The 17,091-nt window shown below is 44.7% G+C and overlaps 1 protein-coding gene across 1 annotated transcript in view; it reads left to right on the forward strand.

Annotated features, from left to right (window-relative positions):
* The window catches only part of TG (thyroglobulin), a 279,014-nt gene that overhangs the window by 89,239 nt on the left and 172,684 nt on the right, over positions 1–17,091 (forward strand). Inside the window, exons 28-31 of the mRNA XM_054499133.2 lie at positions 9,257–9,322; positions 11,244–11,324; positions 14,811–14,948; positions 16,004–16,180. Of these exons, the coding sequence (XP_054355108.2) occupies positions 9,257–9,322; positions 11,244–11,324; positions 14,811–14,948; positions 16,004–16,180 (462 nt within the window). The remainder of the gene's footprint in view (positions 1–9,256; positions 9,323–11,243; positions 11,325–14,810; positions 14,949–16,003; positions 16,181–17,091) is intronic.

A 17,091-nucleotide genomic window follows, 5' to 3' on the forward strand; every position in this document is an offset into this window, starting at 1 on the left:
TCTTCAAAATAAGAGGTCAGCCTCTTAGTACGATTAACCCCTGGAGGTGAGAGGGAGGGAGTGTAATAATTTAAATTCTAACTACAGTGTGAAGAACTGATAGATACCCTTTTCCAACAACAGATATTGATGGAGGAAAAGAGGAGGATTCTGGGTATAGGAACAGTTGCAGGGGAGGGCATGGAATGATTTGAAAGAACATAGGGAGGTGCTAGGGACAATAAAGACAAACTCCATCCCCACTAAACTTGATTGGGGAGTGGCCTCTTCCTCCCAGTTTAACAGTAGGATAGATGGTTGTGAAGACAGACTCTGGAATCAGGCCCTGGAATTTGAATTCCAGTGTGAATATCTCCTCAATGTGTGGCCCTTCTAGGCTTTGGTATTCCCAATTATACAGTGAGGATAATGGTGGACTCTGACTCTCCAGGTAGTTGAGAGGATTAAAGAAGAATGTGTGTGGAGCAGCAGAGTGGTGCTGAGCACGGCAGGCTCGTGGTGAACACTGGAGATGTGGCACAAAGGGCTGGGAGTGAAAATGCCTGGAATTGAGCCTGGCTTTTCCCCTAGCTCTGTGACCTTATTCAAGACATTTGACCACCTTCAGCCTCAGGGCCTCCGTCTGTGCAATGGGCGCATTCGTTCACAGATTACTGAGTGAAGTGCTGGCAGGCTTCCCAGGCTGTCAAAGAATGCCTTGTTCTCTGGTCCCTGGTTCCCTAACAGCACACCCAATAGAGGCATCCATGGGACTTCTGGGTGCAGACATCTGCTTTCATCAATTCACTGGTACTATCAGGCTATGGTTCAACACATGACCTGGGTAATGCAGAATTGGCATTTCTTTTTAAAGGACAAATGAATTGATTGCCAGGTGTAGGAAATCACAACCCAAGAGAACACAAATTCAAGTAGTAAATATATCAATATCTGCACTGTATTATACAAAGTACTTTCACGTACAACTCAATCGATCCTTTGGGCACTCTGGTGAGGCAGTTGGTTATATCACAATTTCACTCATGAGAGTGAAGTTTGGAGCTATGACGTGACACGCTTTAAGAAACAATCTTTGCGTTAGTGCCATGGCTGGGGCTCAAGCCTTCAGCTTAGGAGATCAGTGCTATCTTGTGGAAGCTCTCTACCCACTCCTCGTTGCCACCTTTTGCTTCCACCATCCTATGTGCAATTTACTGGAAGTGGAAAGTGCTTTGGAGTTCTCCTTGTTATTGTGCCAGAAAAATTAAGGAGTCTCCAGTAACTGAGTGTGTCACTCCTCAGACATCACTTTGGGGCCAGCTATGCTCCAGATATTGGGTTATTAATGCCTGCTAATGGGATATTCTACTTCAAGGATTTTACAGGGCTGTTGGGAGAAGGGAACAGAAGATTCAGGAAAGCTGTAGGGTCAACTGTGAGTTGCAGAGGGGAGCTGGGAGATGTGCAAACAGCTTTGGAGGAGGTGAGTTGGTGGGGAGCCCTTCCCCAGGTTGGAGCAGCCCTTGTGTTTCCTCCTCCCTCCCTCATATCCTGAGCAGCTGCTGGGTGGATGTGAGGGTGAGGTGACCTGGCCAGGTCCAGAGGCAAAGATGGGGACAGTGGTTTCTGTTCTTAAGGAGCTCACAGGCTAGATGGGGTGAGAGATACAGAGATTATTAAATACAGCAGGCCTCCTGTTTGCCCATCTTAGAGGACTGACAAGGATAGTAGGAACACAGAATGTCCCCTTAGCATATCCTTTCCTGTTTGGTAAGGATTCAGGTCACTTGCCACACAGAAGTTAGGACTGACTTCTAACACCAGCCCCCAACAAACAAACAATTATACCCCAAACAACTAATCCCACAAAACACCTGGAGGCTATTTTTATCTAATTTGGAGACACAGCACCTTTTGCTGTGAGGTTTCTCTTTCCTGCCATCAGCAATGAGTGATGGCTGAGAATATGAGATTTTGCTTCACCTTGGTAACTGGGTTGACATGTGTTCTCCAGAGAGAAATCCACTCAGGATCTGGATCTCCCAAATTTCCAATGAGCATTTCTGAGTGTATTCAACTATTTGCTGCTGGCTGGGTCAACCCTCTTATTTGTCAGAAAAACATCTTAGAAAGCTCTGGGGCTGCATATGGCTAGTTTTTGACAAATCTTGAAGTGCAAATGAATGGAAAAAAGGCAGATTAAATGTCCCCTAATGCCACACAGATGTAAAATTTGATAGGAAAAAAAAAAGTCTTGGCAGAAATACTACTGGGTTCATCCTGAATCCAAAAGGCTTGATGTTGAGTGATTGTGAGGCTTTGCCTGATGCCTGGTGTTCAATTTATAGGGGTCTGTTTTATGTCAGTGATTGTCATTAACATGGGGTGCCAGGACCTCAGTGGAGAAAGTTACAATATACCTGTGGTACTCATTGCAACCAGATGCATCTAGATTAGATGGCTGATGAATGCCTAGAAATAAGATGAGTCATTTAAAAAGGGCCCTACAGTTATTAGTTACTGCTGTCACAGGTTGTGCGTTGCCATGTGCTTAGTGCTATGTTTGTGTCTTAGTTTATAGTTTGGATTCCCCCAGAATCAACCATGAGACAAAGATTCAGGAGTGTCATTTAAATAGGAAGGACAAGGAATATGAACAGAGTCTCAGGGGAAGTAACACAGAGAAGACACAACAGCCAATAAAGGGTGGACTCTGAGGCCGGTTGTACTTAATTCCCTGGATCAGTGCAAAACACACTTCAGAACGACCCCGCCAGCTGGGCCAAGGAACAGGGTGTGTACCCAGTGGTGCTGCAGAGGACTTGGCTGACAATTGCAGGGAGGGCAGCAGCTCCTAGCCCATCCATCCTGCCACTGTGCCAAGGGCAGCTGTGGCTTTCTGCAGCTCCCTCAGAGCCCCGGGCATAGACCAGCAGTTCATGTTGCATATGTCATTTCCACTCATCATCTAAGACCTGGAGAGAAATGGCATTTTCTCCATTTACTGAGGGGGAGAGTAAGGCATAGGAACTCAAGGGAACTTCCTCAAGGTTATTCAGCTCACCAGTAGCACAGCTCAGGTTTCCTTTATTCCACGATCATATGATCGTTATTGAGATCTGCTTCACGCTGGGAAGTGGGATGTAGAGATCCTGATATCTGCCTCCTGTTAGGGAAGCTCACTGTCTAGCAGAGGGGCAAGGGAAACACATGACCTCCTGAGGCGAGTGCCACTGTATTGGTACAGCTGAGCAGGCCTTGGTTCCCCTGAGGCTAGGCACCATCTGCTGGGAAGGACCCTGGGAGACTCCATCCTTATATCAATGCCTCTAGGACCTACAGCAGCCATTCTGAACCTACCTAACCCACACTGGAGGCCCAGGAGTGTCAGCTGATTCTTCATAATGGTCATCTTTGGTGGCTGGAGGTCTTTCCCCCCACAAGTCACTAGTGGATTGTAATGAAAGCAAGTCTCCAAATTCTGCCACACATCCAAGCAGTTATTAGCAAACAGGCCCAGAAACTGTCGCGACCTGTCACCTGTTCAGTGACCCCAGTGAAGCCCCATCTTGCTATCCTTGGCACCTTGTTGGAAAGGTTTATTTAAGACATAACCAATACTATTCTCACAGCTGAACTCAACTCACCTTCTTGTCAAAATCAGATGAACAAGAATCCTTCAGATCCGTGACTGATCACAGACCCGTCTTGAATCAAGCCACGGCTTTAGGGCTATTGGGCTCAGGAATCTGTCACAATCTCTTCCTGCCAGCATAGGAGTGACACTGTGATACATTTAGCCAAGCCATATGTTTTGAATGCTATGAATCTGACCAATAAATATGTACTTATTTCCAGCGTTCATTATGCTAATTAACAAAGCCCGGTGGTGGTGGTGTTAACTGGGATAAAGAGTTGATGTATCTGTGACTTCTTCCTGGAGGGCGGGGCTCCTGGACAGCAGCTTTTCTGTGCCACGTGACCACTCCTAGAGTGTGCTTTTCCGTTTAGGATCCTGTCCAGTTTAATCTGAGGGTGTGGATTAAAATTGACTGCCACAGACGCAGTGCATGATTGCTTCAGAAGTTTTCTGAGTAAAGACCACGCCACACCCAGCAATGCTGGAGAATAGGCTCTGTGCCCAGACCCTCAAGTTCTCAGTGTGTTTGTGCTCCTCCAGACTTGATCACAGGGGCAGCGACCCTGATTCAGGGGCTGGAGGCCTGTGTGTGTAGAAGGGATATTCTAACTCAGTTATTGTGGAAGAAATGAAAGTATTTTCTAGGCAGTCAAAACTGTGATCATTTATCAGGGAAGAGGTGGAATGATACTTGCTTGCGTTCTGTGTACCTTCTTATTCTATTCTATTAGGGAAATTTTGGGGAATGGAGTAAAGGGTCAGAAGTCTGTTTAGGAAAACTAATTCGGGGCTAACCTGATGCGTGGGAAGGCAATGTTCTGTGTTTATTTGGTGGTCTCTGAGTATCATTCATTGTTTTGTTCTCCCTCCTTCATTTATCCTTGCGTTTATTTATATACTGAACACCAGTTCTGTGCCAAGAATTGTGCTGGGGGAGTGGACGATATAAAGAGGGGACTTACAGTGTATCCAGGAATCTGGACAGTAACTACCAGGCATGAGGGGAGAGAAAGAGAAGATCTCTGAATACTGCAAACTCAGAGGAGGGGGTCATGTGACCAGCTGGAGAGCTCAGGAAAGCCTTTCAGGAGGCAGTGATGCAGAACCTGATTCTTAAAGAATGAGTAGAGGTCAATGAAGTGAAAGAGAACAGGGTTCTAGGCAGAAAAATGCATGCAACGACGCAGAGGCCTGACAGCAAGCATTCAGTGTGACTCGGGAGGTGGGCACTTTGGAGACAGATCAGGGCAGGAGGCTGCTCAGCTGTCATGAGCCAGATTGCAAGGAACTGAATTCTGACATCCTTGTAGCTCCTGCAGGACCAAAGGTAGGTTTGTCTTTCAGGATGAGTACCTGGGGGCTATGTGGCTGAGGGATGGGAGTGGACCAAGGTCAAAGCCTGGGTGGGGATTAGCTAAAGCCTAATGGAGTTAGGAGATGTGGTAAGACTTGAGCTGAGAGGAAGAGTTCGGAGGAGAGGAAATATTAAAGAACTGTTTAGGGACTAGTCTGAATGGATATGGAGACTAATGGAGAAGGAGTCAAGGATGACCCAAGAAGAAGATGGTCCTATTAACTGATTTAGAAAGCAGGAGGAAGTGAGTTTGGGTGTAGAGATGGGAATGAGAGATGAGTAAGATAAGAGAAAGAAGGGCAACATTCGTTCTTTTACCCAGTATTCTCTATGTATTCCTACGGAGACTTGGGAATCATATTAATAATGAAGACCACCAAGGGGTTATAACCTTCCTTGTGCTGATTGACAAAGGTACTTCCCAGGACACAATAATCTCTGCAGATGCTGGTCAGGTGACTTTCTGGACCTACAAAGGTGCTCTACATATGTGTGCTGAATTTAGTTGAATTCCATTGGATTAAATTGTGTTGAAACAGGCAAAAACCAACGATGAACTTAAGACAGCATATTTCCCAGGCTGGCAGACCCAGGGCTCTGTTGCCTTGAGATGGCCAGAGTGTATAAGGTGTCTGCTTCCTATCACAGTTCAGTACATTCTGGGCCAAAAATACAGTCCCAAACTGATGTGCACCTGCGGGAAGCACCCGTTTGTCTCTGAGTGGTGAAGAACATCTATAATTTTTGACATTATGTAAAACAGGACACACACACCGACAAAAATAAGAGTCTCAGAGAGAGTGAAATACTCACCACCAATTCACCGCCAAGTCAGACACTGAGACTGCTGAGAGGTAAAGACTTTCCTCTTGACATTTCCTAAGGATTACAGCTCTTAGGAAGGGGCAGGCATGGGGATGTGACAGAATTTGTATTTGTATTGAGGGACCGTAACCCAAATTCCCCAATTATTTCATGGTAAACTACATACATACACACACACACACGCACACACACACACACACACATACGTATGTATATATTATTTTTCCATACATTACTGGGGTAAGGTGGTGTTTGGTTACATGAATAAGTTCTTTAGTGGTGATTTGTGAGATTTTGGTGCACCCATCATCTGAACAGTATCCACTGCACCCTATTTGTTGTCATTTATCCCTCGCCCCTGTCTCACCCTTCCCTCCAAGTCCCCAAAGTCCATTGTATTATTCTTATGCCTTTGCGTCCTCATAGCTTAGCTCCCACATATCAGTGAGAACATTTGATGTTTTGTTTTTCATCCCTGAGTTACTTCACTTAGAATAATAGTCTCCAGTCTCATCCAGGTCGCTGCAAATGTGTTTCATGGTAAACTGCTTCTTAATGTGGTCATTGGCTTCAGCCTTAGACTTGAGAGCAATACAATACTCTAGAGATAAATGTTGTTTCTTTAAGTTTTACAGGTTAAATAAGAATTATAATGCATGACCAAAAGTATTTTAAAAATCTTATTCACTTTACATCTGTATTACCTATATGAGTATATAGGTTATATCTATAGCTCTCTCTATATGTATCTACATATGGCATATCTCTATCTATCTATCTATCTATCTATCTATCTATCTATTATCTATCTATCTATCTATCTTTAAAGAATCAATATATCAATAGATTTGGGTATACAAAGATTTAAAGCTGGGCACAGTGGCTCACACCTGTAATCCCAGCACTTTGGGAGGCCAAGGCAGGTGGATCATGAGGTCGGGAGTTCAAGACCAGCCTGGCCAACATGGTGAAATGCTGTCTGTACTAAAAATACAAAAATTAGCTGGGCATGGTGGTGGGCACCTGTAATCCCAGCTACTTGGGAGGCTGAGGCAGGAGAATTGCTTGAACCTGGGAGGCAGAAGTTGCAGCGAGCCGAGATCATGCTACTGCACTCCAGCCTGGGCAATAGAGCAAGACTTCATCTCAAAAAAAAAAAAAAGATTAAAAAAAATTATCTGATTTCCCTTGTGACAAAGTCTAAAACCCCATAGCCTGAGCTTTGAAATAAGCAAATGATGATATCATGAGGAGAGAGTGAAAACGGAACACAAAGTGAGCAGGTGCGCAACCACTGGTTCTGTGTTGTTGCAGTAGGAGTATATGGTGAGGTCTCCTCCGCAGTGTGGAGGACAAGGAGGACAAATCCAGTAATTGCAGAGATCCAAGTCTACATCCCTTAGATGCCATAGGTGTTCACTTTCCCAAATTGCTATAAATAACTTTTACCTTCTAAAGAAGGCTATGACAGAATTTTGAGTAGATCCTTTAGAGAAACATCTCAACATTGCACAGTCTGAGAAGTTCTAGCACCATTGTTTATTCCCATTTCAGAAGTAAAATCAAATGAAAGTGCAACTCGGTCTTTTTGTCTCACCTTTATGTCCTAGAACATAGTCAGCCCCGGGGGAACTTGTCACTTTGAGAACGGAGTTTTCCAGAGAGTTCAGTTCACCTCTTTAAACACAAACACCTTTAACATTTTTGCCATGTCAGATGGACAGAATTCTGAAGTACAGCCATGCACCTCAAAAAGACATTTTGACCAATGAAGGACCACGTATGTAATGATGGTCCCATAAGATTAAATGGAGAATAATATTATAAGATTAATGCATAAGATTATAATGGATAATAATAGAAACCTGATACATAGCACTTGATACTGACATTTCAGATCAAATAGGGGAAATGATTAAGATTCATTAATGATGCTGGGACTTTTTTGTATGAAAAAATATATGTAAATAAAAGTATATAGAGCATCTAGGCTTATGTAAGTACACTCTATGATCACACAACAACAAAATTGCATTTCTCAGAACATATTCTGGTTGGTAAGAGATGCATGGCTGTATATTATCCTCTCCCTAGTGTGGTGGTTAGGAAGGAGTATGGGATTTGAAGCCAAATAGTTGGGGTTTAAATTCTTGCATTAACCTTTCTTGACTTTGATTCCTTTATGTGGAAATCGGGGACCTTACTTTATAGCATGCCTGTGAGTTTTAAATTAGGTAATATATGGAAGGTTTTCGTGCAAGCTTGTCCAATCCACCTTTTGTTGTTGTTGTTGTTGTTCTGTTTTGTTTTGTTTTAGGTTTTTAGTATTCTGAAACCATGGTTTTTAGTTTCTGTCTTTAGTGATAAGCAGAAAAGAGTGATGAGGAAGGGGCTTTACTGGCCCAACCAGAAACAGAAACTAAGAACCCATGACTGTATTCTTTCCCTTAGACACCGCTGCTAGTGTTGGATAAATGGTAATAACCGTTTATCAATAAATAACTAGCTCTTCATTAGGACAAATACCTAATGCATGCGGGCTTAAAACCTGGATGACAGGTTGGTAGGCGCAGCACACTACCATGGCACATGTATACCTATGTAACAAACCAGCACAAAGTTTTGCACATGTATCCTGGAACTTAAAGTAAAATAAAATAAAAATTTAAATAAAGGTATAAAAAGACTAGCTCCTAATAATAATTAAAAACAAAATTTGATCATATCTCGATGTCCCAGGCTGTCAGCCAGCCCTCTCCTATAGCATGGGGCTTATTTGCCTCCAGACTCTGCTATCTGGGCTATTTCCCTCACCTTCCATGTCACAGGGAATTTGAAAGGAACTGAAGACTGAGCAGGGGCAAAAGACGCAGCACTGACCATCAGGAAATGGTGTGGCAAGTCTAGTCTCATCCAGAATGGGATCCAGGGGGGAACAGTTTGCCAGAAAGGAAAATTGGATAATATTAGTAATCAGTTGAGTTGTGGCAGCCGCCAACAAGTGGCTGCCTATCAAATGTTGAGGACTGCAGAGGATAGTTTATATACAGTATTCCCATTCTCAAAATTGCTGTCCACATTTACCAGTGAGGCAAGAGTCTCTGAGGAGTTAAGTGATGTGAGAAACTCACACAGCCCTCGAGTGTCCCAGGAGCTTTACTTTCTTCAAGCCAATCTCCAGTTCCTTAAATGACTCTCCCGAATCATAGGTTCACAACCCCTCACGAAAGTAGTCCGTTTGGTGCCCTGAGTATGACACCCATGTCTTACCAGCTCTGGTTTTGTACCAGGGAGCTGGAATAGAGCTGCAAGAAGCTTCTGGGTTACACCTTACGTGGGAAACAGAGTTTTCAGGCCTGGGAAGAGCCTGTGTCAAGGGAGATGGGGCTATTGCAGTAGTGGTGGATACCCAGTGACAGCACACTCAAGCTCATAAAAATAAACATCTTCCTTTGCAGGTCTGACACCCCTAGAAGGAACTCAAGACACCTTTACCAATTTTCAGCAGGTTTATCTCTGGAAAGGTGAGCTCCATGGTGGAAAAGGGGGTTAGCAGGATGCTGATTACATGAGATTGTCTGGCACCACCTCTCATTCACAGGGCACTCTATTTCCGTAGAAGAATAGGTAGAGAGTCACTTTCCAAATGCATACTTTCTGTGGAATAGAAGGGCCCCAACTCATCAGATAAGATACCAAAGTCTAAAAGAAAAAGGAATACTGTGGAAACCCAAGAAGGGTTGGATAGAGGAAGCACTAGGTTCCCGTGAGATAAAGCTTGCTGACCACAAGACACCCTTGTTCCTAGGAGGGGAATTCAGGGCCATTGCAAAGCACAGGAGGCATTTGTCCAACTGGACTCAGCCCCATGTGCCTTTCACCCTTAGGCCCAGGGACTGGGGACAGGACCCCAGGCAGGTAGTGCCCTGATCTCCTGCTCAGAGATAATGCTACTCTGGGTGTGTGGGACAGAGTGGGGGAAAAATGGAGAGTCCGACAATGTGTATGCTTGGCACTTCCCTTCTGCTTCTTTGTCCTCCTTCAAGTTTTCTGAATGTTGACCAAGTGCCTATTCAGACCCAGGGAAAATGAAAGGCATTTAAGGGAGAGATGAGAGGCACAGCCCTGACTATTGAAGGGTTCCGGCCTCAGGAGGGAGCAGATAGAGCAGTGGCCCATCACAGGTCATGGCCGTATGTGCTGGGTGAGAGGCATGAGAAAAGGCCTCTGACCCCATAGAACTTCCTTCCTGTTCCCCTAATCTGTCCTCGCTGATCTTCAGTGTTCCGAGAGAGGATTGGTGATTTGCTTCTATATGCTGATAAACTGAAAGAGCAGGAAGGCACAGACTTGGAATGATGGGATGTGAATCCTTTTCCTATCAATCCCCACTCATGTGCCTGGGAGCCCATGGACCAGCCCCTCATGCCTAGATTCCCCATGGGTAACATGCGATACAGATGCCACTCGCCACAGAACTGCCTGAGCAATAATACGTCAATGCACAAAACAGTGCTGTGCATATAATACCTGCTGAGTAATGTTGGTGGGGGTGTTGGTGATGAAGAGAAAAAGGAAGACAGAAGAAGAGGAGGAGAAAGAGGAGAAAAGGAGGGGGAGGAGAAAATGAAAAGGAAGGTGTTTACCATCATTTTCATTTTAAAGAGATAAAATGAAATTATGTACTTCTTTTCTCATTTAATTATACCTATAATGTAGGCCTAAAGAGGGGGTGATATTTTATTCATTTTCCAGGCAAGGAAAATGAGACTTGGAGAGGGTACATGAAATGCCCATGGGATGCCTGGGAGGTCCTGGGGTTGAAACCAGACACTGGTAGGAGGTCCCAAGTCCAGCACTTCCTAGTTATCAGAAATTTCTGATAAAGTGTTAGCTGATGAAAAATGAGGGACTTACATTTCTCCAGGACATTTGCCGCACTACAGGGAAGTACCTTAAGGCCTGCCTGATACCTGCACCACCACAGGCTCACTCGCTTTCATGGAAGACCTGTTCCTGACTTGAACATTTAGTTAAATTTTTAAAATTTCTAATTCATTTACTGGCCACTTGAGTGGTCTGGGATAAATTATTTTGCCTCTTTAAGTCTCAGTTTTCTCAAGAGTAAAATGGAAATCTTGTTCCCTACCTACATAGGGTGTTATAAACAGCAATGTTTACGAGCATATTTTGTTAACTCGAAAGGGCTTTGCATATGTTAATAATTTCAATATCACAGATAATGAGTGTTCTATCATTGAGAGGTTGGATGATGTTCCATATAAAAAAGAGTGCAGATCTATGTCAGGGCATCTGTTGCAGCTCTTATCTAAGGCACCTGGCTTTAGGGCCTGATTTTTCTCACATTACTACTACCATTTTGTTGACCAGTGGAGTACTACCCCTTCTCCCCAGCATTGCAACAACTCTTTTTTTTCGTCCTAGATTCTGACATGGGGTCTCGGCCTGAGTCTATGGGATGTAGAAAAGACACAGTGCCAAGGCCAGCATCTCCAACAGAAACAGGTACCAACCCCAAAACCTTCTCACACACTTAGGTGTCTGAATGCAGAGACTAAATGGGTGCACCAAGAGTTTAATCAATGAATATCAATGAATGGACGTATTGACATCACTCTATTCTGTATCCAGCTTTAATCTTTTAACCCAATTATCCAACTCATAAATATGGGAAGCTCCTCAGATGGGCAATTGGCACAGAAAGTAAGGCAAAATCATTGCAAATTCATCAGTGTTACTGGAAATGAAGACAACCATAACAACAAAACCTGAAAAAAGAAACAAAGAGCAAGGTTCACCCGACTGTGGCCAATGGGCTTCACTTATGTCCACCCTGAAGAGTATAAACAAAGTGTAAATATTCTGAAATTGTTTAATAAATGACATGTCTATGAGAATCTTTTGCATGTCATGGCATACAGTGAAAGCTGTGATTCCAAACATGAATAGGAACAGTACGTATGTACTGTCTGGACTTCTCTACCTCCAGAGTCTGTGATTATTATTACTGAGGTGGAGCTAAAACTCAGAGAGAGAGGGAGATCAGCTGCTCAATATGGGCTCAGCAAGGACCAGGAGACAAGACATCTGCATGTGGTCTGCAGTGTGTGTGTGTGTGTGTGTGTTTGCATGCATGGATGCACTGTAGGAATAGGAGTAGGAGCAGAAGGAAAGAAGGAAGGAGAAGGGAATAAGAAGAGGGAGAGCCAGATCAGACTGCTGGCATAGGAAGGCAGCATGGTACACGGGAAAAAAACATCACATTACAGAGCAGATACTAGAGCTTGAACCATGTTTCTGCCACTGACTACATGCCTTAGTGCACGGCCATGGGTAATTTGCTTCCCTGCTAAGATCCCTGGATTCATGTGTAAAAGAATCTTGTCTACCTCTTATCCCATTAGATAGCAACCACTTGGCACAGTGCCTGGTGCTTAACACATGCCTAAAAAATGCCCAGCACCCTGCCCTCCCCTGCTTGATCAGGCATTGTGTTTGTAATCCTCAACCTCGGCAGTGCCTTTGAGGGGCAGCCACACAGCTTGTGATAATGTAAATGTGTGGGAGTTAGTGGCACTTGAGAAGGTTCTGTCAAATCCATCATCACACACTACTTTAGGGCAGCATCTACAAAACTCTCACATGATTCACACAAGATGCTCCCCCCGCCCCCTGCTTTCTTCCCTCTCCCCTAGAAGGGGAGCTTGGCCCCCACTGGAGACCTTGCGGGGAGTCAGGGTGAATAGGCAAGGCTCAGCTCAGTTTTCCCTTTCTCAGTTGATTGCATTCCTGGGCTCAAGGAGATAAAGTGCCTGGAGAAAAAATCACATTGAGTCCAGGCCCAGTGGCATCTCCACGTGGGCTTGTTTACTCGGATGGTGCTTCTCAGGGTCCATGAGAATGGCCTGTCTGATTCAGAGGACATGAGGAATCTTCCCCTTTGTGTATCAGGTTACTCCCATCAGTCTGAATGTTTAAGACAAACCCAGGAAGCCAAAGAGAGTGATTGGTCTCATTGCTTTTAAGGAGGGCACGTAGTTTTAAGAGAAATAGGAAATGGCTTTATCTAATACAGCATGTAAACCAGGTATAAGATGAAGTGGCTACAGTATTCATTCTTTCATCCAACCAGACATTTTTGAGCACATGTGGCTGTGGCCTTGGACATTCACACACTAGTGAGAATTCCATGTGCCAGCCACTGCATGACAATGTGGCAAGGGGTGCAATGTGGACAGGTGTCAGGTGCAGTGAGAATGCAGGAGAAGGAATGCTAGCAGCCTGCAGGGGCACGAAAGCTTTCTCGGGGGAGGCCAGAAGGATCTGCCAGACGCTTCCAGGTACGCCTGAGAAAAGGTGTTCCAGGTAAGGGGAACACCTGTGCCAAGGCTCTGAGACCAGGTGTGCCTTCAGTCCTGCTGCCTTTTTTCTCTTCTCTTTCTGATGTCTTGAGGGGGAATCTGTCATCTCCCTGAGCTCCTACTTTGTGCCAGGCATGGTTCAATGGGGAGACCCACATGGGGACTGGCCATTATACAATCATGTGAGATGAAGGCTGGGGAGGCAATATGATCTCTGAGGTCTCTGTCCTCTTGTGCCAGGCATGGTTCAGTGAGGAAACAGGCTTGGGAACTGGCCATCATACAATCACATGAGATGCAGGCTGGGACAGCGACATGGTCTCTGGGGTCTCTGCCAGCACTAAACTTCTGACCTTGCCAAGTACTCATAAAGCCTTTACCCTGTCCAGTGGTTCTTTCTAGTGAAGAAGCTCAGTCTCCTTGAGCCTGCTTTATGAAGTGTGGAAAATGGCTGCTGACAAGCACTACAAGGAAAGTGCAGTGCCCAAGTCCACAGCAAAGTGGAGGTGTATATGGGATATAGTACACCTTATACAGAGCCCTGAATGAATGGACATTGCAAACATTCTCCAGCTCATCTCCCTGATCTGCATCTTGCCACCATTGTACATCCCCCTGGAAGACAGAGCCCTCCAAGGTTACAGAGCTATCCCCACTGGGCCTGGGTGTTGGGGCCCTTGGCCCTATAGAACCTCTTTATAGAGTCACAGGACATCAGAGCAGGAGGGATCAAAGCTGATCCTCGAAGCACAAGCTGCACTAGCTGGGTGGGGGAGGAAGGTGTAATGGAGCTTGAGCCAACGGAGGGAAGAGCATGGGCAATTGCATGGGGACTGCAAACAGTGTGGTGATGAGCTAGAGTTAGCAGGGCTGTTGTGTTGCTGAAGTGCAAATCAAGACAATCCGAGTTGAGGCTCAAAATGCAAGTAGAGACCAGATTAAGAAAAGAAGCTGGACTTATTTTCGTAGGCAGTGGGGCCTCCAGGAAGAGCTGGGATCATGGCATGTGAATCTCTGAAGACAGAGTCAGGGAATGGTTGAGCTAAAACTTTGAAGTTTGGGTTAAGTGGAGCTGAAAGCTGAACTTATAGATGAAGACTACCATTTGGGAGAGAGGCTGGACTTCCATGTGGCTTCAGAAGACATAAAGAGGATCAGTGGTTCAAAGTTACGAAAAGAGGACTTGACTATACAACTTCCTAATGATGGAATGGGCTGTTGTGGTCAGCACAATGATGTCATGTGGAGCTATAGAGGCATTAGACAGAAGTCTCCAGGGGAAAACTTCTGCATTAGGTGAAAATGTGGACCAGATAACTTCCAAGGCTTTATCTAAACCCAGATTCTAAGATTTTGCCATCCCATAATTTTTAGGACTTCCTGGGGCCTTCTGAACTATTCCTGTCTGACCCGACTCCCAGCTCTACTAACTTCAATCCTGCTCTGGTTTCACACAGCATAAAAATGTCTCTGTCTCTATCTCTGACACTCTCTCTCTCTCCCTCCCTCCCTCTCTCTCTCTCTCTCTGTGTGTGTGTGTGTGTGTGTGTGTGTGTGTTTCTTTCTTGTGTTTTTCTCATATTCACTAGAGTTAAAGATGCGGGAAGTTGACTCCCTGCTTCTTTTTCAGGTTTGACAACAGAACTTTTCTCCCCTGTGGACCTCAACCAGGTCATTGTCAATGGAAATCAATCACTACCCAGCCAGAAGCACTGGCTTTTCAAGCACCTGTTTTCAGCCCAGCAGGCAAACCTGTGGTGCCTTTCTCGTAAGTATCCTTAGGCCTCGTCCTTCTTCTTCCAGACACTGTAGTCAGACATCACAGGCCAAGTTTGGCAACTCCTGAGACACAGATAAGGCCAAATTTTGTGTCATAACTCATGGATCACTGTAGATGATATAAAAGAAAGATAGCACATAACCCCTATCTTCAAGAAGGTTACAGTGTAGTTAATCTCTACTCTGCTTCCATAACCTATCTTCTTCCACCAGTCTCTCCATCTATCTGTCCATTCACCCATCCATCCATCCATCCATCCACCCATCCATCCCATTCATCCATCCGTCTACCCATTTATCCATCCTATCCATCCTTCCATCCCATCCATCCATCCATCCCATTCATCCATCCATCCTTCCGTCCCATCCATCCATCCATTTGATCATCCATCCATCCATCCATCCATCCATCCATCCATGTATCCATTTATCCATCCCATCCATCCATCCATCCATCCATCCATCCATCCATCCATCCATCCATCCATCCATCCATCCATCTATCCATCCATCAATTTGGCATTTATTAAGTATGCATTATGTTCAAAGCTTTGTGTTTGATTTTGGAGATGAAAGAGAACACCCAAAATGAATCAAATCAACCATGTTCCTTGCCCTTGGGGAGCTTGTATATACTAGGGGCACAGGCTGACTTGGGCACAGGTACAGGGAGACCATTCACAAAGTTCACAGTTTTTACAGTCCCGTGACCTCTGGTCTGCAGATCCTGACTCCCTCTGAGATGGCCATGGGTAGATCCAATGCAATGTTACTCTTTTGCCTCTTGTATTGCTGAGTTTGAGGTTTGCCCCTTATGCCTTCAACTCTGCCTTTATTCAGAAGCACACTGCCCCCTCCCCAGCTAGCAGAACCCTAGCATTTTTGCATGGGCCTTCCAGACTGGGTGATCATGACAGTCTCAGACCTCTGCCCTAACTAGGAGGGATCTCTACCAGGCATTTCCCCACCCAGAGAATCCTGTAGAGATTATTCTTCCATGTAGACCCCACAAAAACTAAAATCACACTACTCTTTTGCCTGTAGGTTGTGTGCAGGAGCACTCTTTCTGTCAGCTCGCAGAGATAACAGAGAGTGCATCCTTGTACTTCACCTGCACCCTCTACCCAGAGGCACAGGTGTGTGATGACATCATGGAGTCCAATGCCCAGGGCTGCAGACTGATCCTGCCTCAGATGCCAAAGGCCCTGTTCCGGAAGAAAGGTGAGCACTTGGAGAGATCTGCATAAACTGTATTTCCAATGTTCTGCTGGCTCTGTGGTTTTAGAAAGATCCACATTAGTTTCTTATTTAAAAAACGTTTTCTTTATACTTTTATTGGTTTCAAGAAGATGGGAACATGGATCCAAACTTTCACAGTTAGGATCAATAAACTACTGCGTAATTGTTTCAGTTTAAACAAAAAATATGAAAAAGGGTTATGTGGGGGCAGTATTTCAATGCAGAAGTAGGCTTTAAAAAAATAAAACCCAAAATGTTTATTCACACTTAAAACTAATTTATTCTTCTTTTAAAAGTAAAGTTATTCATGTTCCTTGTAGAGGTGTGAAGCCATTTAGAACTGCATCAAATTGACAGTAGAAAATAATCCTCTCCTAAGACAGCCACCTTTAATACATGCATCAGAATCCCATTTGGCTGTATATCACAAAGAATGTCAGCAACATTGACTTTAACAAGATAGAAGGTGATTTTCTCTCCCAGGCCATTAATGATGCCATATTTTTGGAGATTTTTTTAACCCCATACAGTCTGTTTTCTCCAGATGTTTTCACCTTTCATTTACTGTTCTATCTTCTTTGTTGGAGGTCTTTCTCAGATGTCCCGTGACCCTTATTTTTCCACTCCAATGTCAAAGGGGTCCACAAGCTGACTGGGCAGCCCCCAAATGTGTGGTGGGAACTTGTTGACTCTAGGTTTCTTTGAGGGATAATCCTGTTGGGTTGCCCTTTGGGGAATTCCTCATGCCAGTATTTTTAGGTTCCTCCTTCAGAGGAGTTTCTCAACACCTGGCCTTGGGGCATGAACCTGGCTTCTGGTGGTTTGGGCACCAAATAAATTTGGAAAATGTGGGGGGGACACCTCAATATTCATTATGCAGGCTGACTTGAAAG

Source organism: Pongo pygmaeus, chromosome 7, assembly GCF_028885625.2.
Source record: "Pongo pygmaeus isolate AG05252 chromosome 7, NHGRI_mPonPyg2-v2.0_pri, whole genome shotgun sequence".
Classification (NCBI taxonomy): domain Eukaryota; kingdom Metazoa; phylum Chordata; class Mammalia; order Primates; family Hominidae; genus Pongo; species Pongo pygmaeus.